At 36.4% G+C, this 27640-nt stretch overlaps 1 protein-coding gene and 1 non-coding gene across 8 annotated transcripts in view; one reads left to right on the top strand and one right to left on the bottom strand.

Annotated features, from left to right (window-relative positions):
- Positions 1 to 27640, top strand: part of FNBP1L (formin binding protein 1 like) — a 106219-nt gene that overhangs the window by 61539 nt on the left and 17040 nt on the right. For 2 of the 7 annotated variants that reach the window (XM_034931422.3, XM_008960514.4), the window contains exons 3-10: positions 12152 to 12205; positions 13406 to 13553; positions 14323 to 14385; positions 19695 to 19799; positions 20737 to 20865; positions 22908 to 23054; positions 24694 to 24897; positions 26325 to 26483. In XM_034931422.3, coding sequence (XP_034787313.1) covers positions 12152 to 12205; positions 13406 to 13553; positions 14323 to 14385; positions 19695 to 19799; positions 20737 to 20865; positions 22908 to 23054; positions 24694 to 24897; positions 26325 to 26483 — 1009 coding nt within the window. Of the gene's footprint in view, positions 1 to 12151; positions 12206 to 12949; positions 13154 to 13405; positions 13554 to 14322; positions 14386 to 19694; positions 19800 to 20736; positions 20866 to 22907; positions 23055 to 24693; positions 24898 to 26324; positions 26484 to 27640 lie in introns of all 7 variants that reach the window. The other 5 variants (XM_003808434.5, XM_008960511.4, XM_055115917.2 and 2 more) reach the window with 4 other exon arrangements.
- On the bottom strand, positions 6333 to 6405 carry TRNAC-GCA (transfer RNA cysteine (anticodon GCA)). The gene has a single exon. It is a non-coding gene; the product is annotated as a tRNA-Cys (tRNA).

The raw sequence follows: 27640 nt of genomic DNA, 5'->3' as shown, positions 1-27640 counted from the left end.
AGCTCCCAGTGTGAGCGACGCAGAAGACAGGTGATTTCTGCATTTCCATCTGAGGTACTGGGTTTGTCTCACTAGGGAGTGCCAGACAGTGGGCGCAGGTCAGTGGGTGCACGCACCATGCACGAGCCCTGCTTGGGCGAGGCATTGCCTCACTTGGGAAGCGCAAGGGGTCAGGGAGTTCCCTTTCCTAGTCAAAGAAAGGGGAGACAGACGGCACCTGGAAAATCGGGTCACTTCTACCCGAATACTGCGCTTTTCCGACAGGCTTAAAAAATGGCGCACCAGGAGATTATATCCCGCACATGGCTCGGAGGGTCCTACGCTCACGGAGTCTTGCTGATTGCTAGCACAGCAGTCTGAGATCAAACTGCAAGGCGGCAGCCAGGCTGGGGGAGGGGCGCCCGCCATTGCCCAGGCTTGCTTAGGTAAACAAAGCAGCCAGGAAGCTCGACCTGGGTGGAGCCCACCACAGCTCAAGGAGGCCTGCCTGCCTCTGTAGGCTCCACCTCTGGGGGCAGGGCACAGACAAACAAAAAGCAGTAACCTCTGCAGACTTAAATGTCCCTGTCTGACAGCTTTGAAGAGAACAGTGGTTCTCCCAGCACACAGCTGGAGATCTGAGAAGGGGCAGACTGCCTCCTCAAGTGGGTCCCTGACCCCTGACCCCCAAGCAGCCTAACTGGGAGGCACCCCCCAGCAGGGGCAGACTGACACCTCACACGGCTGGGTACTCCAACAGACCTGCAGCCGAGGGTCCTGTCTGTTAGAAGGAAAACTAACAAACAGAAAGGACATCCACACCAAAAACCCATCTGTACATCACCATCATCAAAGACCAAAAGTAGATAAAACCACAAAGATGGGGAAAAAACAGAGCAGAAAAACTGGAAACTCTAAAAAGCAGAGCGCCTCTCCTCCTCCAAAGGAACACAGTTCCTCACCAGCAACGGAACAAAGCTGGACGGAGAATGACTTTGATGAGCTGAGAGAAGAAGGCTTCAGATGATGAAATTACTCCAAGCTACAGGAGGACATTCAAACCAAAGGCAAAGAAGTTGAAAACTTTGAAAAAAATTTAGAAGAATGTATAACTAGACTAACCGGTACAGAGAAGTGCTTAAAGTAGCTGATGGAGCTGAAAACCAAGGCTCAAGAACTACGTGAAGAATGCAGAAGCCTCAGGAGCCGATGCGATCAACTGGAAGAAAGGGTATCAGTGATGGAAGATGAAATGAATGAAATGAAGCGAGAAGGGAAGTTTAGAGAAAATAGAATAAAAAGAAACGAACAAAGCCTCGAAGAAATATGGGACTATGTGAAAAGACCAAATCTACGTCTGATTGGTGTACCTGAAAGTGATGGGGAGAATGGAACCAAGTTGGAAAACACGCTGCAGGATATTATCCAGGAGAACTTCCCCAATCTAGCAAGGCAGGCCAACATTCAGATTCAGGAAATACAGAGAATGCCACAAAGATACTTCTCGAGAAGAGCAACTCCAAGACACATAATTGTCAGATTCACCAAAGTTGAAATGAAGGAAAAAATGTTAAGGGCAGCCAGAGAGAAAGGTCGGGTTACCCTCAAAGGTAAGCCCATCAGACTAACAGCTGATCTCTCAGCAGAAACTCTACAAGCCAGAAGAGAGTGGGGGCCAATATTCAACATTCTTAAAGAAAAGAATTTTCAACCCAGAATTTCATATCCAGCCAAACTAAGCTTCATAAGTGAAGGAGAAATAAAATCCTTTACAGACAAGCAAATGCTGAGAGATTTTGTCACCACCAGGCCTGCCCTAAAAGAGCTCCTGAAGGAAGCAATAAACATGGACAGGAACAACCAGTACCAGCTGCTGCAAAATCATGCCAAAATGTAAAGACCATCGAGACTAGGAATAAACTGCATCAACTAACGAGCAAAATAACCAGCTAACATCATAATGACAGGATCAAATTCACACATAACAATATTAACTTTAAATGTAAATGGACTAAATGCTCCAATTAAAAGACACAGACTGGCAAATTGGATCAAAAGTCAAGACCCATCAGTGTGCTGTATTCAGGAAACCCATCTCACGTGCAGAGACACACATAGGCTCAAAATAAAAGGATGGAGGAAGATCTACCAAGCAAATGGAAAACAACAAAAGGCAGGGGTTGCAATCCTACTCTCTGATAAAACAGACTTTTAAACCAACAAAGATCAAAAGAGACAAAGAAGGCCATTACATAATGATAATGGGATCAATTCAACAAGAAGAGCTAACTATCCTAAATATATATGCACCCAATACAGGAGCACCCAGATTCATAAAGCAAGTCCTGAGTGACCTACAAAGAGACTTAGACTCCCACACATTAATAATGGGAGACTTTAACACCCCACTGTCAACATTAGACAAATCAACGAGAAGGAAGTCAACAAGGATACCCAGGAATTGAACTCAGCTCTGCACCAAGAGGACCTAATAGACATCTACAGAACTCTCCACCCCAAATCAACAGAATATACAATTTTTTCAGCACCACACCACACCTATTCCAAAATTGACCACATACTTGGAAGTAAAGCTCTCCTCAGCAAATGTAAAAGAACAGAAATTATAACAAACTATCTCTCAGACCACAGTGCAATCAAACTAGAACTCAGGATTAAGAATCTCACTCAAAACCGCTCAACTACATGGAAACGGAACAACCTGCTCCTGAATGACTACTGGGTACATAACGAAATGAAGGCAGAAATAAAGATGTTCTTTGAAACCAACGAGAACAAAGACACAAAATACCTCTGGGACGCGGAATCTGGGACAACAGAATCTCTGGGACTCATTCAAAGCAGTGTGTAGAGGGAAATTTATAGCACTAAATGCCCACAAGAGAAAGCAGGAAAGATCCAAAATTGACACTCTAACATCACAATTAAAAGAACTAGAAAAGCAAGAGCAAACACATTCAAAAGCTAGCAGAAGGCAAGAAATAACTGAAATCAGAGCAGAACTGAAGGAAATAGAGACACAAAAAACCCTTCAAAAAATTAATGAATCCAGGAGCTGGTTTTTTGAAAGGATCAACAAAATTGACAAACCACTAGCAAGACTAATAAGAGAAGAATCAAATAGACGCAATAAAAAATGATAAAGGGGATATCACCACTGATCCCACAGAAATACAAACGACCATCAGAGAACACTACAAATACCTCTACGCAAATAAACTAGAAAATCTAGAAGAAATCGATAAATTCCTCGACACATACACTCTCCCAAGACTAAACCAGGAAGAAGTTGAATCTCTGAATAGACCAATAACAGGATCTGAAATTGTGGCAATAATCAATAGCTTACCAACCAAAAAGAGTCCAGGACCAGATGGATTCACAGCCGAATTCTACCAGAGGTACAAGGAGGAACTGGTCCCATTCCTTCTGAAACTATTCCAATCAATAGAAAAAGAGGGAATCCTCCCTAACTCATTTTATGAGGCCAGCATCATCCTGATACCAAAGCCGGGCAGAGACACAACCAAAAAAGAGAATTTTAGACCAATATCCTTGATGAACATTGATGCAAAAATCCTCAATAAAATACTGGCAAACCGAATCCAGCAGCACATCAAAAAGCTTATCCACCATGATCAAGTGGGCTTCATCCCTGGGATGCAAGGCTGGTTCAATATACGCAAATCAATAAATGTAATCCAGCATATAAACAGAACCAATGACAAAAACCACATGATTATCTCAATAGATGCAGAAAAGGCCTTTGACAAAATTCAACAACCCTTCATGCTAAAAACTCTCAATAAATTAGATATTGATGGGATGTATTTGAAAATAATAAGAGCTATCTACAACAAACCCACAGCCAATATCATACTGAATGGGCAAAAACTGGAAGCATTCCCTTTGAAAACTGGCACAAGACAGGGATGCCCTCTCTCACCACTCCTATTCAACATAGTGTTGGAAGTTCTGGCCAGGGCAATTAGGCAGGAGAAAGAAATAAAGGGTATTCAATTAGGAAAAGAGGAAGTCAAATTGTCCCTGTTTGCAGACGACATGATTGTATATCTAGAAAACCCCACTGTCTCAGCCCAAAATTTCCTTAAGCTGATAAGCAACTTCAGCAAAGTCTCAGGATACAAAATCAATGTACAAAAATCACAAGCATTCTTATACACCAACAACAGACAAACAGAGAGCCAAATCATGAGTGAACTCCCATTCACAATTGCTTCAAAGAGAATAAAATACCTAGGAATCCAACTTAACAAGGGATGTGAAGGACCTCTTCAAGGAGAACTACAAACCACTGCTCAAGGAAATAAAAGAGGATACAAACAAATGGAAGAACATTCCATGCTCATGGGTAGGAAGAATCAATATCATGAAAATGGCCATACTGCCCAAGGTAATTTACAGATTCAATGCCATCCCCATCAAGCTACCAATGACTTTCTTCACAGAATTGGAAAAAACTACTTTAAAGTTCATATGGAACCAAAATGCCAGGTCAATCCTAAGCCAAAAGAACAAAGCTGGAGGCATCACACTACCTGACTTCAAACTATACTACAAGGCTACAATAACCAAAACAGCATGGTACTGGTACCAACACAGAGATATAGATCAATGGAACAGAACAGAGCCCTCAGAAATAACGCCGCATGTCTACAGCTATCTGATCTTTGACAAACCTGAGAAAAACAAGCATTGGGGAAAGGATTCCCTATTTAATAAATGGTGCTGGGAAAACTGGCTAGCCATATGTAGAAAGCTGAAACTGGATCCCTTCCTTACACCTTATACAAAAATCAATTCAAGATGGATTAAAGACTTAAACGTTAGACCTAAAACCATAAAAACCCTAGAAGAAAACCTAGGCATTACCATTCAGGACATAGGCATGGGCAAGGACTTCATGTCTAAAACACCAAAAGCAATGGCAACAAAAGCCAAAATAGACAAATGGGATCTAACTAAACTAAAGAGCTTCTGCACAGCAAAAGAAACTACCATCAGAGTGAACAGGCAACCTACAAAATGGGTGAAAATTTTCGCAACCTACTCATCTGACAGAGGGCTAATATCCAGAATCTACAACGAACTCAAACAAATTTACAAGAAAAAAACAAACAACCCCATCAAAAAGTGGGCGCAGGACATTAACATACACTTCTCAAAAGAAGACATTTATGCAGCCAAAAAACACATGAAAAAATGCTCACCATCATTGGCCATCAGAGAAATGCAAATCAAAACCACAATGACATACCATCTCACACCAGTTAGAATGGCAATCATAAAAAAGTCAGGAAACAACAGGTGCTGGAGAGGATGTGGAGAAATAGGAACACTTTTACACTGTTGGTGGGACTGTAAACTAGTTCAACCATTGTGGAAGTCAGTGTGGCAATTCCTCAGGGATCTAGAACTAGAAATACCATTTGACCCAGCCATCCCATTACTGGGTATATACCCAAAGGACTATAAATCATGCTGCTATAAAGACACATGCACACGTATATTTATTGCGGCATTATTCACAATAGCAAAGACTTGGAACCAACCCAAATGTCCAATAATGATAGACTGGATAAAGAAAATGTGGCACATATACACCATGGAATACTATGTAGCCATAAAAAATGATGAGTTCATGTCCTTTGTAGGGACATGGATGAAATTGGAAATCATCATTCTCAGTAAACTATCGCAAGCACAAAAAACCAAACACAGCATATTCTCACTCATAGGTGGGAATTGAACAATGAGAACACATGGACACAGGAAGGGGAACATCACACTCTGGGGACTGTTGTGGGGTGGGGGGAGGGGGAGGTATAGCATTGGGAGATATACGTAATGCTAGATGACGAGTTAGTGCAGCGCACCAGCATGGCACATGTATACATATGTAGCTAACTTGCACATTGTGCACATGTACCCTAAAACTTAAGGTATATAATAATAATAAAAAGAGATTTTAAAAATTACCATAGTAATTGACCTATTATCCTCTATGAGTCTCATCATCTGATAAAGATTTATTCTCAATTATATAAAAATCATCAGTTATTGTTAAATAAGAAACTCAGTATATGTAGACTCCTCCAGTCTCTTGGATTTACATATATAGTTTTAATTGTACAATATTATTGTAAAAGTTAATATCCTTTCAGTGTATCTGATTTAAAATTACCACAGAGCATTGTGGGATTAAAGGAGTACTGTGTCAAGGGGGAAAAAAAAAAAGTTTTCTCGTCTTTTCTGGTGACACTGTGGCCGGCAGTATCTACTTTAAAATGGAAGTGAGAAAACATCCTGGAAGGGGGCACCCGGATTTGAACCGGGGACCTCTTGATCTGCAGTCAAATGCTCTACCACCTGAGCTATACCCCCTTTACCTGTTGAAAGCTCCTTCCTTGTCCACTTATGGTGACTCAATACATTCAAGTTCCACCCACAGGAGTTCTGGCAAGCTTTGTGTTCTAAAGCCCCACCTTCTTAATTATCCATCATCTGCTTTGGCTTGTCCCTTGACCACTAATAAACTGAAAGGGAACACTTGAAAAATGACATCCTGGGCTGGGCACGATGGCTCACGCTTGTGATCCCAGCGCTTTGGGAGGCCAAGGTGAGGTCAGGAGTTTGAGATCTGCCTGACTGACATGGTGAAACCCCGTCTCCGCTAAAAATACAAAAAAAATTAGCTGGGCGTGGTGGTGGGCACCTGTAATCCCAGCTACTAGGGAGGCTGAGGCAGGAGAAAAAAAAAAAAAGTAGTCAATCTTTGAAACTACTCACTCTATGAAATGCTTTTTGCTTAAATTTGACTTGTTTAATGCAGTTCATGAGTTTGTGCTTCAAAACCATTGAACTTAAAAGTAATTTCTAGAATACAGCCCCATTTATAGGTTGGAGACTGTGCCTGTCATAACCACACCGTTAAATCACCTGGTAATTGCTAAATTCCATGGATATTTTAGGTACCTGTTTTATTATCTTTGATGATAATAGACTGTTTCTGTCTTAGAACAACTTCTTCTTCACTCTGTTCTTCCTCCTCCTCCTCCTCCTCTTTTCTTCTTTTCCTCTTCCTCTTTTTTTTTTTTTTTTTTTTTTTTTTGAGACAGAGCCTTGCTCTGTCGCCCAGGTTGGAGTGCAGTGGCACAATCTCAGCTCACTGCATGCAACCTCCGCTTTCCAGATTCAAGCAGTTCTCATACCTCAGCCTCCCGAGTAGCTGAGACTACAGGAGTGCGCCACCATGCCTGGCTAATTTTTTTGTATTTTTGGTAGAGACAGGTTTTCAGCATGTTGGTCAGGCTGGTCTCAAACTCTGACCTCAAATGATCTGTCTGCCTTGGCCTCCCAAAATGTCTTAAGTGTCTTCTTTTTTTTCTTTTTTTTAAGAGACAGGGTCTCACTCTCTTTCCCAGGCTGGAGTGCAGTGGCAACGATCATAGCTCACTGCATCCTCGAACTCCTGGCCCCAAGGGATCCTCCCACTTTGGCCTCCCAAAGCACTGAGATTGCAGGCGTGAGACACCTCACCTGGCTTGTCTGAGAACATCTTTTAAAAAAATCCCTTCTCTTGGGTTTTCTGTTACCCATATGTCTACTCAATTTGGTCGTCTCAGCTTTGTTGTTGTAATGCAAAAGCAGCCATAGACAATACATGCATGAATGAGTGTAGTGCATTCCAATAAAATTTTGTTTTAAAAATAGGTAGTGGGACATAGTTTGTTTACCAGTAATCTTCCTAGCTTAGTTCATCCTTACTGTTCTTCTGAAGCAACTCTTCTTCCTTCCCTGTTAAATTTGTGTTTGTAGATGGTCTTTAGCTACCTTTCATTTCATACTTCTTCAGTAGCCTCATTCACATTCATGATTTTAACCATCTCTGGTGTTGACATCAGATTTGAGGAAGGTTGTGGCTTTGTCACTTACTGGCTGTTTGACTGTGGGCAAGTCACTTAATGTGTCTGAGTCCTGTAAAGTCAGGCTAATAATATCTGCTTGCAGTTGTTGTAAGCATAAGATTATATATAAAGAGTTTAGCATTAAGATTGGCAAGTAATACATGGATGACAAATGGTAATGGCAAGTAATACATGGATGACAAATGGTAACTCCTTGTTTCTGTTATTGTCTTTACAAATGTTTACCCTCATATCTGCATCGTGATCCCAGATGTTTCTTTAGAGTTCTAGTTTTTACTATATATCTCTACTGGGCATTTTTATTTAACTCTTCTATAGTGTCAGTTAAGAAGCATTCAGCTTCACGTAATAGAGTCATTTTATACAACAAATTTGGAAACGGCATTCTAGAGCTCAGTGATGAAGTTAGGGCATTATCGTACATCTCTTGGTCTTTCCCCTTATGGTTTCAAGATATTACAGTAGCTTCCAGCAGCCTGTCCTCCCACATCTGTATACAAAACAATTTTATAAAGTAGTTACAAGACAGGGCTTCTCTTTGTGTATTTTTTCCTTTTTATTATAAAAATTATTGTTTTTAACAAAGTTAATTAGGAAATAGAATCTGTAGGGATTGAACATGTTAAGGTGGGAGAAAGTGTAGGATGATTGTCAAATTTTTGGCTTAAATGTCTAAATTCTAGATGGATGGTAGTGCCACTAATGTAAGAAAAGAGGTATGTAAAAGAAGATTAAAAAGTAGATAAATTTCATTTTAGACTTATTGAATAGAGGTACCTGGGGCAGATGGACTGCCTATGCAACTGCCACTCCTCCTCCTATAGAAGCTTTATTGAGGTATAATTCATATGCCATAAGATTCATTTGCTAAAGTCTACACTTGAGTGTTTTTTTAGTGTATTTACAGAGTTGTGCAACCATAACCACAATTGAATTTTAGAATATTTTCATCATCCCAAAAAGAAAACCCTGTACCCATTAGCAGTCATTTCCTCCTCCTCCATGTGCTAGCAACTGTTATCTATTTTCTGTATCTGAATTTGCCTATTCTAGTGAATTATTCTGTTGATCATGTTTTCCCCTTCTTCCTTTTTGAGTTCTTTTGTAGAAAGGACTGTAGGTCATGCCCAATTACTAGTTTGCTAACCATGACTCGTCCCTTTCTTTCTGTCAGTCTAGTATCTGAAATAATTAATTTATAGCAGATAGTAGCTTTGCTGATATTTGGGTGAATTAGTAAATCATTCATAACAGTGAGTTTTGTTAGTGTTTGGGTAACCAGGATTAATAACCACTGGTCAAGAGTATTTATTCAGAGTTCTTTCATATGACTTCAGAAGGGTCTCTGCTTCGTTCCCCTCTTACTTTTCACCTTACTACTTGAAATTCTCTAGTTCATATTTGATGTTCCAGCAACATTGAACCCACTTACAGTTCTTAAATGCTCTGTTTTTCCCCACTTCTTTGTCTTTGCTCATTAGATCTTCTCTAATGAGCAGAATCCTCCCCCAGGGGTTTCCAGTTGCCCAATTCCTGTTTATCTCTTTAGGCTTAGTCAGCAAATCAGAAATTTTAGCTTTTTACCCCTGGGGAACCCTCTTTACAGAGCCCTCTATTGTTCTTACCATATTATGTTATGTAAGAGTGTTATATATTTGATTTCTCTAGACCAGAGATCTCTGAACTTTTTATTGCTCACCTGTAAAAAATGTTTGAGCATATGACTGCACAGTTTGTAAATTATGTACATGTATTAGTGTAGTGACATATTAAATATCAGCCAAACTTTGAAGGCCAAGGAGGATGACTCACACCTGTAATCCCAGTACTTTGGGAGGCCAAGGCAGGCGGATCACTTGAGGCCAGGAGTTTGAGACCAGCTTGGGCAACATAGTGAAACCCTGTCTCTTTAAAAAGTATATGTAAATATTATTAGTCAGGCATGATGGTGTGTGCCTGTAGTCCCAGCTACTTGGTAGGCTGAGGCAGGAGGATCACTTAAGCCCAGGAGTTTGAGGCTACAGTGAGCTATGGTTGCACCCTAGAGTGGGTGAAGTGCTAATGCTTTCATCTCGTCCCTAACTTTATAATCAGTGGCAACTATGGGTTTCTTGATGGTAGGAACTCAATACATGTTGATCTGAACTCTTTTCTCAGTGTCTTGCCTGTTCTTTTTCCACCCCTCACTGGGTGTTAGGTCTTCCTTTTCTTTGTATATCTTTATCATAGCACTTACCATGCAGTATATTACAATTATTGGTTTATACTTGTCTCCTTTCAATAGAGTATAAGTCTCCTGCTCATGGGTCCTCTTTTATTTATGATGCTCCTAGTAGTTTGCATGGTGCTTAGCACATAATAGACAATTTGTAGAATGAATAAATTGATTCAAGTGGAATTAATTGATACTAATCTGAGAATAATTAAGACAGTGATTCTTTTATAGTATTGAAAGATAGTAGGGCCACTTACTTTAAAACTGCTTATAGTTTTAAGCAGTGCATCTCAAATTGTTTGCGATGATGGACCAGTTTTAGTTTCCAATCCATTGTGTACTGATGCTTTTGTAAACAATAAAAATTAAATACTAGAAACATGACATAAAAGAGACATAGAAAATATAGGCCCTAATTTTTAATTATTAGATTCAAAAGAAATACAATTATTCCCAACTTCTGTACTTATCTCATTGTAGATTATTACCATAGAATCTATGGACCCTTGCTGGACCCAGGTTGACCATACTTTGAGACTCAGGGTATAAAGCACTTTATATCATTTAATTCTCGTAACTGTATGGGGTAGGTACTGTTTGCACCATTTATAGGAAATGAGGGGACAGAGAAGTTAGGCAAATTGTCCAAGGTCACATAGGTACTACATAAAAGCCAGGATTCAGGTTGGGCATGGTGGCTCATCCCAGCACTTTGGGAGGCTGAGGCAGGTGGATCACCTGAGGTCAGGGGTCGAGACCAGCCTGGCCAATGTGGTGAAACCCTGTCTCTACTAAAAATACAAAAATCAGCTGGGTGTGGTGGCATGCACCTGTAATCCCAGCTATTTAGGAGGCTGAGGCTGGAGAATCGCCTGAACCCCAGAGGCAGAGGTTTCAGTGGGCTGAGATCGCCCCACTGCACTCCAGCCTGGGCGACACAGTGAGACTCCATCTCAATAAACCAACCAACCAACCAACCAACCAACCAACCAACCAGCCAACCAGGATTCAAACAAAGGTAGTCCAATCTGGCTCCAAAGTCCATATGCTAGTCTCTTTCTGATTTTGAAAAGATGAAATAAGGTAGCATTCTACTATAAGAATGTTAAGAACAGACATGGATGAAGGCAAAAAACAGTTACAAGTCAGAATATAATTCATTTGCCTAGAAAAGAGAAGGGTAAGGAGTCACATAATGATTTGCATATAAAAGTGGAGTTATGGAGATGGTGACAAACTGTTCTTTTATTCCTTGAGTCAGCATCTGCTTACATTTTACCTTAGTATTAAAGTCCCCAATTTGTGAAAAAAAAGCGATGGTATTTCTTTGAAATGTTTCTTTTTGCCCGGACTCAGTTTCACATACTGAGTGTAATTGTTCCTGAGGGGGATTGGTTCCCAGACCCATGAATACCAAAATCCAAAGATGCTCTCAGTCCCTCATATAAAATAGCATAACATTTGCCTATAACGTACCCACATCCTCCCCATACTTTAAATCATCTCTAGATTATTTAGAATGCCTAATACAGTGTAAATGCTATGTAAATACTTGTTAGGCTCTATTGGTTTTTTAATTTGTATTACTTTTTATAGCTCCACTGTTATTTACTTATTTGAATATTTTTGACCCGTCGTTGAATCTGTGGTTGTGGAACCCTGGAATACAGAGGGCCAATTGTACTTTGTTCCTTCTATTTTTCCTCTTAACTCTTTTCTTATTTGATAGTAACATCAACCAAATTGTTGTGATTCCATTCATATGAAAATACAGAAATAACCTTTCTTTCTCCAGGTATCAGTATTTTAAGAACAAATTGTAAGTAATGATTACATACTATGATGCTAATGGAGTAGAGATCATATTGCTGTCTTAATTGTTTTATATCATAAAATTCATGATTGAATGAAATTGAAAACTTAGACTATTTCAATTGTAACAATAGTTGAAATTTTTAATAAACTTTAAAAAATCTTCTTCCTATAGAAATCTGGTTAAGAAGTACTGCCCCAAACGTTCATCCAAAGATGAAGAGCCACGGTAAATTACATACCTGTTCATTAATGCATATTAAAAAATTTAAAAATACTTATATTTTTATTATTTAGTAAGATATATTCTTAGCTTTTTATAAAGATTTTATAAAGTTTAATTTAAAAATTAATGTTTATGAAAGAAGGAACTACTGTTTATCTTTTATGAGGATAAATACTGTAGTGGGCTTGATCAACAGTTTTCTAGAATAGTCAAATACAGATTTTCAATTAAAATGTAGACTAGGACTCCACTTGCAGGATTTAGTCTGCAGAAGAAAAGGATATTTTTCATACTTGGTCGTGTAGTTGTTGGCTTCGTAGATTCTTGCTTTTACTCTTATAGATAGTAAAACAATTTGACTGGTATAAAGGGATGTTGAAAAGCACTGAGAGTTTTTGCATTAGAAATAAAAGGTTAGAAATCACTTATGAGTTTTTTTGTGGTCTTAAAGAGGAATATGTGGATGACTGTTTAGATGGAGAAACAAGAGGAGACTCGACTTAAACAAACAACTCTGTATATAATTGTCAGTTGTTAGGATTCTCAGGTTTAGTGTTAATGGAGTCCTATCTGAGCTGTTAATCTTCATCTGTAAGAGAGTGTTCCGCAGTATGTTCTAAGTAGATATATACATTAATACAGTGATTCTCTTTGTTTCTCTCCTTCCCTCACACACGTTTTTACCCTTATTTTTGACCCTTCTACCCCCTTTGGTGTCAACTATAATGGCACTTCACTTCCATTCAGGATATGGGCAGGCATACAGGCAGCTGTGTCCAGAGCTGATAGCAAAATTGTTCTGTAGATCAGCCATCGAGATGCATTTGGCAAGCACATCATCTCTGCAACAGGTTCAGCTACCAAGCCTAGGAATCCAACCAAGTTCATTCCCAAGCTCAGGCCAGTCAGTTGGCAACTTAAGAGATTCCAGTATGCCAAAAGAGCCTGCAGGTAGTATTCTTATTATTTTTTGACCCCAAATATCCCTTTACTAATAAATGAAAGACTACTTGAAGATATACAAACATGTACGACTTGAGCTTAATGCAGGATTTTTTTCCATATGAAGTTAATTTAGAACTAGTAGCTGAGATTTAGGTTGAATATGCTAAAATTTGCGAAATGTTAGATTCAGTCCATACCTCACCAACATTTGTAATGAAAATAAAAGTAAGTCTCACCATTTTGAAATGTTTTTGCCAGGTTTACCTCGTGTGTAGCCTTTTTTAATATCCTTAATGAGTTAAATGACTATGCAGGACAGCGAGAAGTTGTAGCAGAAGAAATGGCGCACAGAGTGTATGGTGAATTAATGAGATATGCTCATGATCTGAAAACTGAAAGAAAAATGGTAATTCTTACAATTTTCATCCAATTGCAATAGTATGTGAAATAGTCACACAGAAACACTTTGTTTTCTTTAAAATGTGTGTTCAGCATAAACTGGTTTTTCTATTTCACTACATTTCTTCTAGCTAAAAATTATCACAAAATACTCTTGCTAATTTATGATCCTTTTGGATTTAAGTTTGGCAAACTACAGCCTATGGGCCAAACCCAACCAACTGCTTGGTTTTGTTTGCTAGTTGCCACAGGCTAAGAATGATTTTTATATTTTTAGATGGTTGAAAAAAGAATAATATTTCATGACATTGACAATTATATGAAATTTTATTTTTAATGTCCATACATAAAATTTTATTGGAACAGACCCACATTCATTGACTTTTATATTGCCTGTGGCTGCTTTTGCATTACACTAGCAGAGTTGAGTGTCACAGAGACTGTGTGGCTTAAAAAGCCTGCAATATTTATCTGACCTTGTATAAAAAATGTTTGTCATCTACTATTCAAGACAATCATTATTTTTCTGGAAATTGTATCTGTTTTCAAGGTTATATGTAGAGTGTTAAGACAATATCCTATAAAATGCATTTTTAGGAAGTTTTGCATTACTTTCTTCCTAAGTCTTGGTAAAGTTATATAATTAGTACCTTGAAAAAAATAAAGTGAAAAGCCTTTTGGGGACTTTAGACTTTAGTGTTTAAATGTAATTATTTTTATTTGTTTTTGTTTTATTTTTTATTTTTATTTTTTTTGGCCGTGGTTATAATCTTCAGCATCTGCAAGAAGGACGAAAAGCTCAACAATATCTTGACATGTGCTGGAAACAGATGGATAATGTGAGTTATGACATTTTCATGGTTAACATAAAATCTTGTAGACTAGATTAGCCCTAAATACTTTTATGCTTCATATCTATTTGAGTTTAATGTTTCTCAGTGTATTATTTATTAATAATTTGACATTGGTATTATTGTATAATAGTCAATAAAGTGTAAATGGAGGATGTGAGGTCATTTTGTCATTTTTCTTGTTGTCCTTTATAACTCTATACTTAAGAACTCTATAATCTTCAATCATTGTGAACATTTAAGGAGATTCTTTTTTTTTTTTTTTTTTACTTTAAAGTAGTTACTATAAAGTATTAATAGAGGATAGAAGTAAGAGGGAAAAGGAGATATATCTTAGAAGACTATTTCCTGAGGACTGAGAATAATCAAGGTTCTTTTTCTACCTTTAACTTAACACTTGATTTCTCTTGACTTCATTTTTAGCATGTGAAAAATGAAGAGAGTGAACGAGATGATATGAAATGTTTCTTCCAGTTCAGTCATTGTATAATTTTGCAAATGCTCCTGATATTGGCCTGCTAATAGAAACCTTCCCATTGTAGGAAATAAAGTACTTTGTAGGGCAAAATTATAAAGGCATAATAATTATTTACTTAAAAATTTCCCCAAGGCACTTGCTCATGTGGTTTTTCTTAAATGCTCTCGTATATAATTTGTAAAACAAGATGTTCACATAGAACACTGCAGTTGCCTTTACATAAAATGCTCTATAATCTGTGTCATGGGATTAGAGTCAAAAAAAAAAAAAAGCTCTATTAAATGATATTCTGTAGTATAAGATACTCTTTTTGGACCCTCAAGTTATCGAACAGTTTACTCTTTACTAGCATATTTCTCTGGTGGACACTGCGTATTCCTTGAAAATTATGCTGAAGGGAGTTTTTCCATGTTAAATTAATCAGTTTAGCCTGTGCTTGTTAGAAAAAGTACTTTGAGATTAAAAATCTCATGTATATACTTCCATTGCTTTCAGCCTGTTTTCTTTCCCTTTTAAAAATGCATTTTCAAAACTTTGATTACATTTCTACTATGTAACTACCATTGATGTAATATTCTAATCACCAGTGCTGATTGAGAGTTCTTAGGTATATTAATAATGTTTTCATTTTCATTTTGATTTTCTAATTGGTTTCAGCAAGACTTCACCAAGTATTTATGTTGATTAAGTTTTAAATTGCCTTAACTATCATCCTTAGTATCTGCCACCTAATGAGTGTGTGTGTGTTTTCATTTGCACAAAATAACATACTCCTACATTCATGAGTCATTGGTTCCTTTAAAAATTGGTGTTGGCACAAATTATTCTTAATAGGTGCCAACTTGCCTTTAGAACAATTGACCGTTGTTAAGCAAAAGTTTTAGAGGTCATAAGAAAGAAAGAAGCATCAAAAATGTAGGCGAGATTTCTTTAAGGCATTAACAATGCTATAAAAAAAGGTGAGTTCAGCTCTACTTGTGTTTATTGAAAAGTATCCTTGACATGTACTCTGGAGGTACAAAAGTAAGTATGACATGGTTCTTGTTTTTGTAGCACTTGCAGTCTATTGAGGGAAACTAACCCATATAATTTCTGTTTAATATGTAGAAACAAGTGTAGGATTCTGTTTCCTAGTTCCATGTCTTCCTCTTTAGTCAAGAATGAAATTGTAGAATTCCTAACACGTTTGAAATAATTGCGAGGTGATGTAAAGAACTGGTGGACAGGTTGAATTAGTGACAGGGTATTAAAAATTGAGGAAAAAAATTAAAAGACAGTTATTAACCTTGGGATGAATAAAATAGGCAGTACTGGCATTTAAGATCAGGACAGAAGAGCCTGTAAAGGAGGTCTTAAAGGAATGGTCAGAGATTAAGAAGATAGAAGCATCAGAGATGCCAGGTCCATCAGTTACAAGGCTCCAAGTAACAGAGCATACAATTTTATAAGAGCAGAGCTCAGAAATGGAGCAGTTCCATAGTTAGTCAGTAGCCCACGGTTGTCACCAGGCTCCATCTTCTTTTCATCTGTCTACTTTGCCATCTTGACCAGGTGCTCTTTTCCTCAGCCATGTCTCCTTAAGGTCAACAGTAGGCTTAAAGAGCTAAACACGATATCCTCATTCAGTTTCATCCAGAGGTGGGAAAAAGGCAGCATTTCACTTCCAACTATCCCATTTTATCAGGGAAGGAAAACTTTCCCAGAAAGTCCCCAACAAATTTCCTCTGGATGCCTTTGACAGAATTAGATTACTTACCTCTGCCCTGGCTGTGGGGAGTCTAGGAGAGCAAGTATTAGCTGTTTTCCGCCTCTGTACTGGGCGGGGCAGGCTCTGCTAAGCAAGAGTAGGGGAGTAGAAGTGGCTGTACTTCGTCTGCCACACCAAGGATGAAGGAAAAACAATCTTTTCTGGAGTATATTTCTGTCTTGTATAATGTTATATTATCTTTCAGGGAAGGAGCATTTTTAATATTATTGTACTACTAGTTCTTTTGCTTTTGCAAGGAATTATTAGGTAGGTGTTTTTCCACAAATAAGATACCAAATATAAAAATACTTTTGTACATAAGTAGCCTCAGTTTGTACCAGAATTAGTAGCCTATAGTTACTTGATTGGAAAACACAGCTCTGAACTCAGTTTCAGAGAATGAAATGTGGAAGCTTAATTGTCATAGCAAAGTGACTTTATGTATGAGTATTTAAATATTTTAGGGGCTTTGAGTAAATTACAAGTGCCTCATTTGGTGTCTCATACTAATCAAAATACCTGTACAAAATAAAGCCTACATTTAAATAAATTTGAAAAAATCCTGGAGCGCATTTATTTGATGTACGTTATAGGCCTATCTGGTTGTAACTGTATTACAAACTGAACTACGAAACCTCTTGGCTACAAATGGCTTGATATAACAGCTATTGTAGTTTTAAATTGTATTTTAAACTCTTAGTTACTTGAAAGAAAGGGAAATTGCTAACTGCTAGGGAACCATGGGTAAACAAATCCAGAGCAGTAGGTGTCTGAGCTGATAAGTGGCATTTGGAAAAATGGGGACAGGGTGTTTGAGGTATAATGGTTTCCTGGACCTGGTACTTGCTAAGGGCTTGGATTTCCAGGGTAAGAAATTAACATTGTAACTGGTTCGATAAAGGAGATTAGGTAAATACAAAATATTGAGATCCCCTGTTTGCTTCTTCTGAGGAATTCTCAGAGCACAGGTTGCAAGGTGTGTATTTTCCAGGCAAGAAATTGGAAGTCTTTCGGGGTAATCTAATCATTTAGGGAGAAAAAGCTTATAAAAACTGCTGCCAGGTTTTTCCAAGGAAACAAACTCCCTGGCCATGTCACCCTAGAGGAAAATATCATAATCCGTAAAGCCCGATCTGTGGAGCTTTCAATGGCTTTTTAAATAAGAGCAGATATCCAAGGATCCCAGGATATTTAAAGAAGACATCTAATGTGCACATGAGGGACCAGAACTAATATGCAGGAAAGAAGGCAATGTGACTATGAAAGGAAATGAAAATTAAAATGCAAAAACAAACAAGGAAAATACTTACAGCTGTTAGCTAATATTCTCAAAGGGAATAGAGAAAATTTTACATCCATGAAATAAGGTATTATTTTAAAAGAAACATATAAAGAACAAAAAATAACTCTATGATAGTAGAAAAAAAAGCCCACTAGAAAAAAAATGAAAGATAAAGTTCAATAAATACCCCAGTAAAGCAAAATGACAGACATTGAAAATATGGAAAATTAGGAGACTCATCCAGTAGGTTCATTTCCAAAATAGTAAACATACTAGAAAAGAGAAAACATAGAAAAGGAACAAAACATAGAAAAGGACAAAAATAACTCAAGAAAGTTTTCCCAGAACTGAAAGACATGAATTTCCAGATGGAAAGGATATCCCATGTGCTCAGCACAGTGGGTCCACATCTCTTGAAATTTCAGAACACTTTGGAGAGAGAGAAGATTCTACCACCCTCCAGGGAGAAAAAACCCCAAACAAACAAACATGGTTTATACAATGGGTCAGGAATCAGAATGGAATAGACAGGATAGTTACACAGGAAGCCAGAAGAATAGTGGAGCAATACTTTTAAGTTTTTGAAGGAAAATGATTTCCAGCCAAATTTTGTCAATTAAAAATGATGGTAAATGCATTTTTAGCCGTGGAGATTCAGTTATCTCCTGCAGACCTTTTAGGAGGCTGCTGCTGAATGTGTTCTAGCAAAATGAGGAAGTGAATCAAGAACGGAGAAAGCATACAACTAGGAAATAGGACATCCAAAGAAAGATAGAGGTGAAATGAATCCACAGGTTGATGGGGGAGGGAAATGCTAAAGTAACAACTATGCATTAGGCCTAGTTGGTAATGAGTTCAAATTCCAGCAAGTTTAGAAGCCTTTGGGAAAGATTTATCAAGAAAATAAAATCAATAGAATTCCTAATGTGTTAGAATTAACTGCAGACAGTTTTAAAGAACTGGAAAAAACGGGTTGAATTATGCATTGGAAACTAAGCAAATTGAAAAAACGAAGACATGTATTAACTCCAGAATTTCAAAAAATTATGTAGGAAAGAAAATATAATATGACATATATTTTACATGGCTCAGTTGTGAATAGTTTTTACAAAGTCATAATAGTTTGAATGAAATAAAATTTAAAAAGATTTGGGGTCTGGGCTGATGTTCTTCGTGGGACACCTGGAAGAAACAATATAAAACCACTTTGGAGGGACGCTCCATATACCCAAGCTACATTGGATCTCACCAAAAAAGTATAAAAATAAATGCCAAAACAAACCAACTGAACAAAAAACACCAAACCAAAAAAGTCCTCCTGAAGATGAGGACTTGTATTTTTTATAAAAAAATTATAAAACACACATTTTTTGAGTGAGATATATAATAAATATTAACTCAGTCATGCCTATGTTATTTTTCCTCATAGTCTGTAATTAATGTCTGATATTTAAGGAACGTGGATTGGTTGTAATAGTAAAATTTATTTTCTAATTTAGAAAGGACAAATTTTACTTAGTGCGCAGTTCATTTCCACACAATACACAGTGGCACATTTTAAAGTTATTTCTTTTTTCTCTCTTTTTAAAATTATTATACTTTAAGTTCTGGGATACATGTGCAGAACGTGCAGGTTTGTTACATAGGTATACATGTTCCATGGTGGTTTGCTGCACCCATCAACCCGTCATCTATGTTAGTTATTTCTCCTAATGCTATCTAAAGTTATTTCTTAAATGAAGTTAGCCTGATTTTATTTTCTCAGTGTGATATTTTAATTTTTTTAACAGAGTAAAAAGAAGTTTGAAAGAGAATGTAGAGAGGCAGAAAAGGCACAACAGAGTTATGAAAGATTGGATAATGATACTAATGCAACCAAGGCAGATGTTGAAAAGGTAAGAAATACTCCAAACCAACTTTAATGTCAAAATATTATTATTTGCATAAGGAAAGTAGTCACAACATTTGCATGACTACAGTATTAGGATTTACTTGAGATACACTGTATCTAAGTCTAAAATATACAAATATTTGCCAACTTTAAATTATACGTATTGGTCTGAGAAAGTAATATATGTTAATTTATTACAATATCTTAGCTGCATTCAAATTTAGAGGAAAGACGTAGTTGCTACTGGGATTGAGTTTTTATCCTATTCCAAAATAGGTTAGAAAGCTAAGATGTGTTGATGGGGTAATAACTAATTAGTTAGAGAATAACTGTTGTAATTTGACTTTGTACAAGAGATTAAGAGGAACAGAACTGTATTCTAAATAAGCATTCCTTAAAGTATCTGTGGTTCTACACATTGGTGGAAACACTGTTGAATGTTGCATTATTCAACAATCATATTATTATTTAGTTTCACTGTGATTTAAGTTCCATATTTTAGTTGGATGTAGTTGGATCATAAAGAAATGTTTTACTGTTAACTTTTTTAACAATCTGAAAATATTCCTAAAGCTACCTGTTTTTCTCTTCTGATTGAAAGCACACTGTTTCAAGCTATAATGTTTTCATTTGTTTGTTTTTTTATCTGGATTTGGTAAGGAGAGTCTATATTAGAATGTCTTATTGCTATCAGGGAATACTATTGTAATGAGAGAGGGAAGAATATTGTAATAAGGAGACCACTCTGACAGTAAGATCTGCAGGTGTCTCCTTATATTTTAAATGATATTAATAGTTCAAAAAAGTTATGCCACGTCATTATTCTTTTGATGTCAGGTGTTGGCTTCTTCATTGATAAAATCTAGTTCTAGTATAATTTTCAAAAAAGTGAATTGCTGTGATTTTGTTGTTGATAATAATTTCGACCAATTTGCCCCTAGGCCAAACAGCAGTTGAATCTGCGTACGCATATGGCCGATGAAAATAAAAATGAATATGCTGCACAATTACAAAACTTTAATGGAGAACAACATAAACATTTTTATGTAGTGATTCCTCAGATTTACAAGGTAAATCTTAGATATGAAGTTAATCTAGTTTTAGATTAACTGGTGTTTAAATATAAAACTTGTAAGTCTTAGACATCAGAATCTTTCTAGATTCACTAGACATCAGGGTTGGGGTGAGAGATTCCTTTAAGATTATAGATTTGAAAACAAGTGTTTTCTAACTTTTAAGTCACACATTTTCCTACGTATCTACTATTAGTGTTATAAACAGTTTACTAAAACAATGACATTTGTAAGATACATTTAAATACTTTAAGTATTTTGACATGACAAAGGAGAATTAATTGAATTTGTATATTGTAATCTGCTCACCTAGAATTGAGATGTAGCATTTTTATACCAAACCAGAGTCATTGGCATCAGTCCAGATGGCAGAAATAAATCTTACAAAATGTATTTGCTAGCATGGTTTTTGCCTGCTTATCATGCTGGCTCTGTTAGATGATAAATGTAATTCAGACTTTGAGCTTGCTTATAAATCCTGTCTGTCATCACTTGATGGTAACAGTTGCCAAACAGCCTCAGGTAAAAAAAGACCTCAGAATTTTCATGAGGGTTAAATTATTTAATTGCCTGTTCTAGAAAGAAGAGAAATTACAGAAAAGGGATTTAGTAAAGCAGTGTTGATGAGTTATTATCTCAACGAGCAGAGCTTCTGTGGGAAGAGTGTCAGCCCGGGTACACTTTTTCTTCTTTATAAGGCAAGTTGGAAATACAAAGAAAGCACAGTGAGAGATAATGAACTGGAGTGGGGACCAGAATTCTGGTCATTGAATCCAGAGGGCCAAGCCTGCCAGTCTTCACTGTGATGCTTTTCTAGGCTTAGTAGTTAAGTCTTCATATTCTGGGGAAACTATAACTTGTGGAGATAAACTACCTTTTGTGTTTTGGGCCTGATACTTGGATTTGGACCATTCTATGGAGCAATTCTTCTGTGAAAATGCAGGTCTCGAAGTCCCAGGCTGTGGGAGTTTGGGGAGACAAGCAGTGTAACTGCTGTCAATGAAACAGCAAGGTCAGTGCTGGCAAATAGGATATGTCAAAAAAAAAATGCCTTTAAGTTGTTGGACTTTATGTGTTCCAACATATTTCCTAGTGGCATGTGCCAGTGAATTTTCAGTTGTGAGGATTCTATATGTGCCACTTTGAGCTTGTGACTTCCTGTTTTTCCTCACGTATCCCCAGCTCTGAGGTGTACACTGCAGTAGGTCTGGGTACCTGTTGATAAACAACTAGTATGGACTGTTGCTCCAGCCAAGTCTTACCAAAGTATCCTGAATTAACTTGAGGTTAGAAGTCTCAGACTTGGCCGGGGGCAGTGGCTTACGCCTGTAATCCCAGCACTTCGGGAGGCCGAGGCAGGTGGATCACGAGGTCAAGAGATCGAGACCATCCTGGCCAACATGGTGAAACCCCATCACTACTAAAAATACAAAAATTAGCTGGGTATGGTGGCACGTGCCTGTAGTCCCAGCTACTTGAGAGACTGAGGCAGGAGAATTGCTTGAACCTGGGAGGTGGAGGTTGCAGTGAGCCGAGATCGCGCAACTGCACTCCATCCAGCCTGGCGACAGAGCGAGACTCTGCCTCAAAAAAAAAAAAAAAAAAGTCTCAGTCTTGTATATGTTATGGGCCAGTTGCTTTAAAAAAAAAAAAAAAAGCACCAGAATTTTGTCATCAAATGAAATGTTTTCTGGAAGCATAAACAAGAACTACTCTGATTGAATAGTAAAAGGTGGGAGTGCTATGGGGCAGGGAGCTGATAGCCAGTAAGGGGTCCTTTTAGAAGGCTAGAATCCCAGTGTCATCTGGTTTTAGGAAAGCAATACTAAGTGCCTTACTATTTTTTTTCTTTCTTTTGTTGTTTAGCATGTCCCAGGTTTTAAGTATTATAAGTCAATAGCACTTGTTAAAAGGTATTAACAACAGTGTAACTATGAGGGTAGAAATATTTAATTTTTGGTGGGGGATCACTAATTGATCTCTTTTAGAATGATTGAAAAATTCAGTTTTCTCTTTTTAAAAAAATTCTTGATTATTAGCAACTACAAGAAATGGACGAACGAAGGACTATTAAACTCAGTGAGTGTTACAGAGGATTTGCTGACTCAGAACGCAAAGTTATTCCTATCATTTCAAAATGTTTGGAAGGAATGATTCTTGCAGCAAAATCAGTTGATGAAAGAAGAGTAAGTGCTAAATAATTATCTTTGAATGCATCTGTTTGGTTTAGGTGTGCAGTTTAAGTTAGTGAAATGAGTTGAGAAAGGGATAAAGTAATCTGATGTGTGGTTCTAAATTATATTCTGTAGAAGAATGTCTTGCAATAGATTCCTTTGAGTTCTGAGATTCATTCTACATGCAAAAGTTCTAATTCTTTCTTTAAAAAAAAAAAAAAAAGATTTCTAACTCTCTTCTCCCACTAAGTTTTCAGTTCTTATCAAAGAGTCTAACCTAGGAACTGTGTGTTACAAATTGTGTTATACTATTATATTAGTTTAGTGAAAATTTAGAGAAGTATGTGGTTAGAGTTGCCTTTAGCACTTGAGCTGGATCAAGAAATGTGGGTAGCATATGGAGTGATGACCAATGAGGAGGAGGAAGGAGGGCATTATGTGCAGATGAAACAGCATAGCCCTCCTCCCCTTGAGGATAGGTAATCACATTGTATCTTGATTAAGGACTAGGGTCTTTTATCTCAGTAAATGTTGATTGAGTGATCAAAAAGCATGGTTGGCAGAAACTGAGGAAAGGCAGTGGCAAGAGAAGAGAACTGGTGTTTGCAGGATATCAGATATGTGTCACATATTTTAGTCTTCATGAACCTATCAAGTAGATATTATATTAGTGAGGATCCTTTCTGTTACAGCTAATAGAATTCTCACTTAAATTTAGATAAGAGGATTTTTGGCTTTCAGCATGGCTGGATACAAGTTTATACAATATCATTACAGCCCTCTTCTCTCTAATTACCCTTTAGCAAATTATTGCTGAGGGTAGCATTACTGACAAAAGTAAGCTATGACTTAAGGATGACTTTTGACTAAATGAAGGGCAAAATGTACTGTTAACAGAAATAGGCAACAAAAGAGAGGTTGTTGTTAGGGGTGGGGAGGAATTTGTAGAGATACTCTGAAAATAATGAGTTTAAGGTATCAGTAAAGCATTCAGGTAGAGGTATGTATGTCTAAAAACAATATTTATGTGAGTTTAAAAATTTTAAGTACATGGTATTAAACTTTCAAATGTTTTTTGCACTCAGTAGTGTTTATGAGATCTTTTCCCTGTTGCTCTGTTAACATTCCACAGTATATATTTAATTTATTTATCTTTTCCCATGTTGGATGAGTTAGAAAGCCTTTCCTACTCATCTTTTACTCTCTTTTACAATTAGATGTTGTTTCCTCATTCCAAAGATTAGCTTCTTTGTTGACATCTATCTTTTAAAGCAAAAAGCCTTTTTCCTTTGAAACTTCTCAGAATTTCTACTTGTTAATAACCTCTTTCTGTATTCTTTTTGTCAGTTAGGTCTTTTTCAGCTAAGTAGTCTTCAGATGAATTTCAGGTGGTTAAAGCTACCAAGTAAAAACATTTTATGAATATTATAAATTAATTAAGTGGTAATTTGCAAGTATATTTTTCTTTTGGGATTAAAATACTTTGAGTTTGTTACACATTCATGGGAATAAATTATTTACCTTAATGATTACTGTGGAATTATTTATTTAAACTTATATTTGTTGTTTTCTTGTACTGAAAAAGTTATGAAAGCTGATGTAGAATTATGAGCAAGTGAAACAGTTTTAAAACCTAGTTTCTTTTGTATAGGACTCTCAAATGGTGGTAGACTCCTTCAAATCTGGTTTTGAACCTCCAGGAGACTTTCCATTTGAAGATTACAGTCAACATATATATAGAACCATTTCTGATGGGACTATCAGTGCATCCAAACAGGAGAGTGGGAAGATGGATGCCAAAACCACAGTAGGAAAGGCCAAGGGCAAATTGTGGCTCTTTGGAAAGAAGCCAAAGGTAAAAGTCATAAAATTCCTATATGCTAATCAGTTTAAGTGTACCAACTAAAACAATGTGGGTATTGAATGCAAAATGATTTACCATTAATGGAGAATAAATATTTTCAATTTGAATGATTCAGTTAACCTTTCACTTATATTAGGAATACCTTAACAGTAACAGTTATTTATGGATTTAACATTTGACTACTGCTTAATAATGGGTAAGAGTATTAACAAAGTTGTTAATATCTAGTTAAATTATATGCTTTTGAAGTTTCATTTGTATGTAGTTTCCATCAGAATTTTTAAGGCAACATGATCTAACTAAAATAGCACTAAAATTGGAATTCTCAAATGGAATGAATGATTGACCACAGCCATAATACATGTCAAGTTAGGTTTTATAGATCCTACTACTAAAATTATTTTTATCATCCATATGAGTTTTTAATGGGAAAGGTTCAGTCTTGGTTAATTGAAGTTTAAAACAATTTCTAGTTTGTTAAGAGAATCTCACTCTTAACTTCTTGTTAGAACCCACCTTCTGATGTGCTCTTTATTTTAGATAGATCTAGGTCAGCATGTGAGCAAATGAAATAGATGGGTGCTTTGTCTTTCTTATCAATTAAGTGGTTGTACTCGTGTCTTATTAGTAAGGAGAATAGAGAAATACTTTTAATCTGATGTGCTGTATTTATTAAAGTATACTTGATTATTTTAATTCATTTTTTGATCATGGCATATGAGTGTAGATAAAATTAAAATTTAACTCATTATAATATACCTGTATCTTTAAAAGCACAATTATAATTAACTCATGCTTTATTTATGCTTTTAATCATATTGTCCAGTCAAGAAGTTGAGAGGTGAGACCTGTTTTAAGTCAGATCGAGGTAGCTAGAAGAGCTTAGATGTACAAGGAATACTGGAATTAAAAAAAAAAAGGTGAAATAAGGATGAAATAGAAACAGCCTGAGAGGAAAGCCATGAATGTAATGAAAATTTTTTTGCCTATTTTTGATAATAATCAGTTGCAGTTTTAATATTTTATGTGCGACATTACCTGTTTAGATAACTTTAGGTGTAGCTGCCAGCTTTATTTCTTGACAAGTACCATGGTAATGCTAATATTCTAGAAATTAGAAGAGAATTTTAAAATCTAGGCCATATTGCTTTCTTTGAGAATATAATTTGTGAACTCTGTGTTTTTAATTTGTCCGATGTTAAAAGTAATCAAGTGAAATGGTACATTTTAAAAAGTAAATTTGATTTTTTTAAATGATAGTTTTGGGCAAAACTATGTTTACTTTCTCATAATATTTTTACAGAAAACTTTATTTGAGATATATTTTGTGAAAAGTATGTTGCCAAAAATAGAATTTTCATTTAGGAAAAAACTATGCACATTTGGCTTATTGATTCCTTTCTTTATTTCCATATTAGCCACAGTCCCCACCCTTAACCCCTACTAGTTTATTCACATCCAGTACTCCTAATGGGTCCCAGTTTCTCACATTCTCCATTGAGCCCGTGCATTATTGTATGAATGAAATAAAAACAGGGAAGCCCAGAATTCCTTCTTTCAGAAGCCTCAAAAGAGGGGTAAGTTTAATAATGGGTTAAAATGCATGATGGCCTATTGTGTGTGTAGTGTGGCTTTTAATACTCTCCACCCTCATTATAAGGCTCTCTCCTATAAATACACAGTTTAAAAACACCACAGAATTAAGAATAGCTGCCCTCAAGTTAAAAACAACTCCTCTTTATAACATTTGAAATGCTCAACCATAAAAGAATGGTATTATAAAGAGGGTGCTGGGTACAATCATATTTTAGCTATTTTTTTGTTTATGTGAAATCATATGTTCACCATTGTCTTGTAATGTATTTACATTTTTAAGACTTTCAGTAATTTGTCACTGGAGTTACTCTTGTAATAATTTGTCACCAATGCTGACTTCACCTGCCAATTTTATAAAGTATTATTTTATTGACAATAAAATGTCAAGCTCAATTTTAATTGCCCTGCTTATTTTCAGATGTATAAAACACAGTTTCCAATAGTTAAAAAAATTAAAGGTAGGCATTTTAAATATCAAGATTGTTGTAGATCAAATTGAGATAATATATTAGAAAATAGATTGTAAATTGTAAAGCCTACAAAAATACTAGATATCACTGAGTAATGTTTACTAAACTGTTGTTTAGCAACAACTGTTATACTACTAATAAATACATTAGTGTTACTCTATTATGTTAGTGAGGCTAATTTTTCTTGTTTATGTTTGATTTTAAGGGTGTGCTTTTAATATTCATAGCCTGTAATTTAGACTCATTTATAATATTTGAGCATTTGTTGGGACATTTGAAAAACATAGGTTTGTTAACCCATAGGTGAGAAATCAGTCTTTCAATGTCGTAAGAAGCCTAACAATAATAATCTAAAATTAGGTTGTTTCGTTCTTCCTTCTTAGACCCTTCCCTCCCTTCCTTTCTCCTCTTTTCTCTCTTCTTTCCCCTCCTTCCCTTCTATTTTTCTTCCTTTCTGTCTTCACATTGCATTTTGGCCTCCTATAGAACAAGATATATTAGTTTAGGGACAAGATTACATCTATATTGCCTTAAAACATTATGACAAACTTAACTGATGTTACTAATGCAGCAGAAATGTCCCAGTGTATTATGTCTTTTTCTGGACTTCTTTTTTCCTCCAGTGACATGAACTTCTTTGCATCTGTCTTACCTAATTCTATATGTGG

The sequence above is a fragment of the Pan paniscus genome, chromosome 1, assembly GCF_029289425.2.
Source record: "Pan paniscus chromosome 1, NHGRI_mPanPan1-v2.0_pri, whole genome shotgun sequence".
Taxonomy (NCBI): Eukaryota; Metazoa; Chordata; class Mammalia; order Primates; family Hominidae; genus Pan; species Pan paniscus.
The sequence above is the reverse complement of the archived record's forward strand: the minus strand, read 5'-3'. Positions and strand labels throughout refer to the sequence as shown.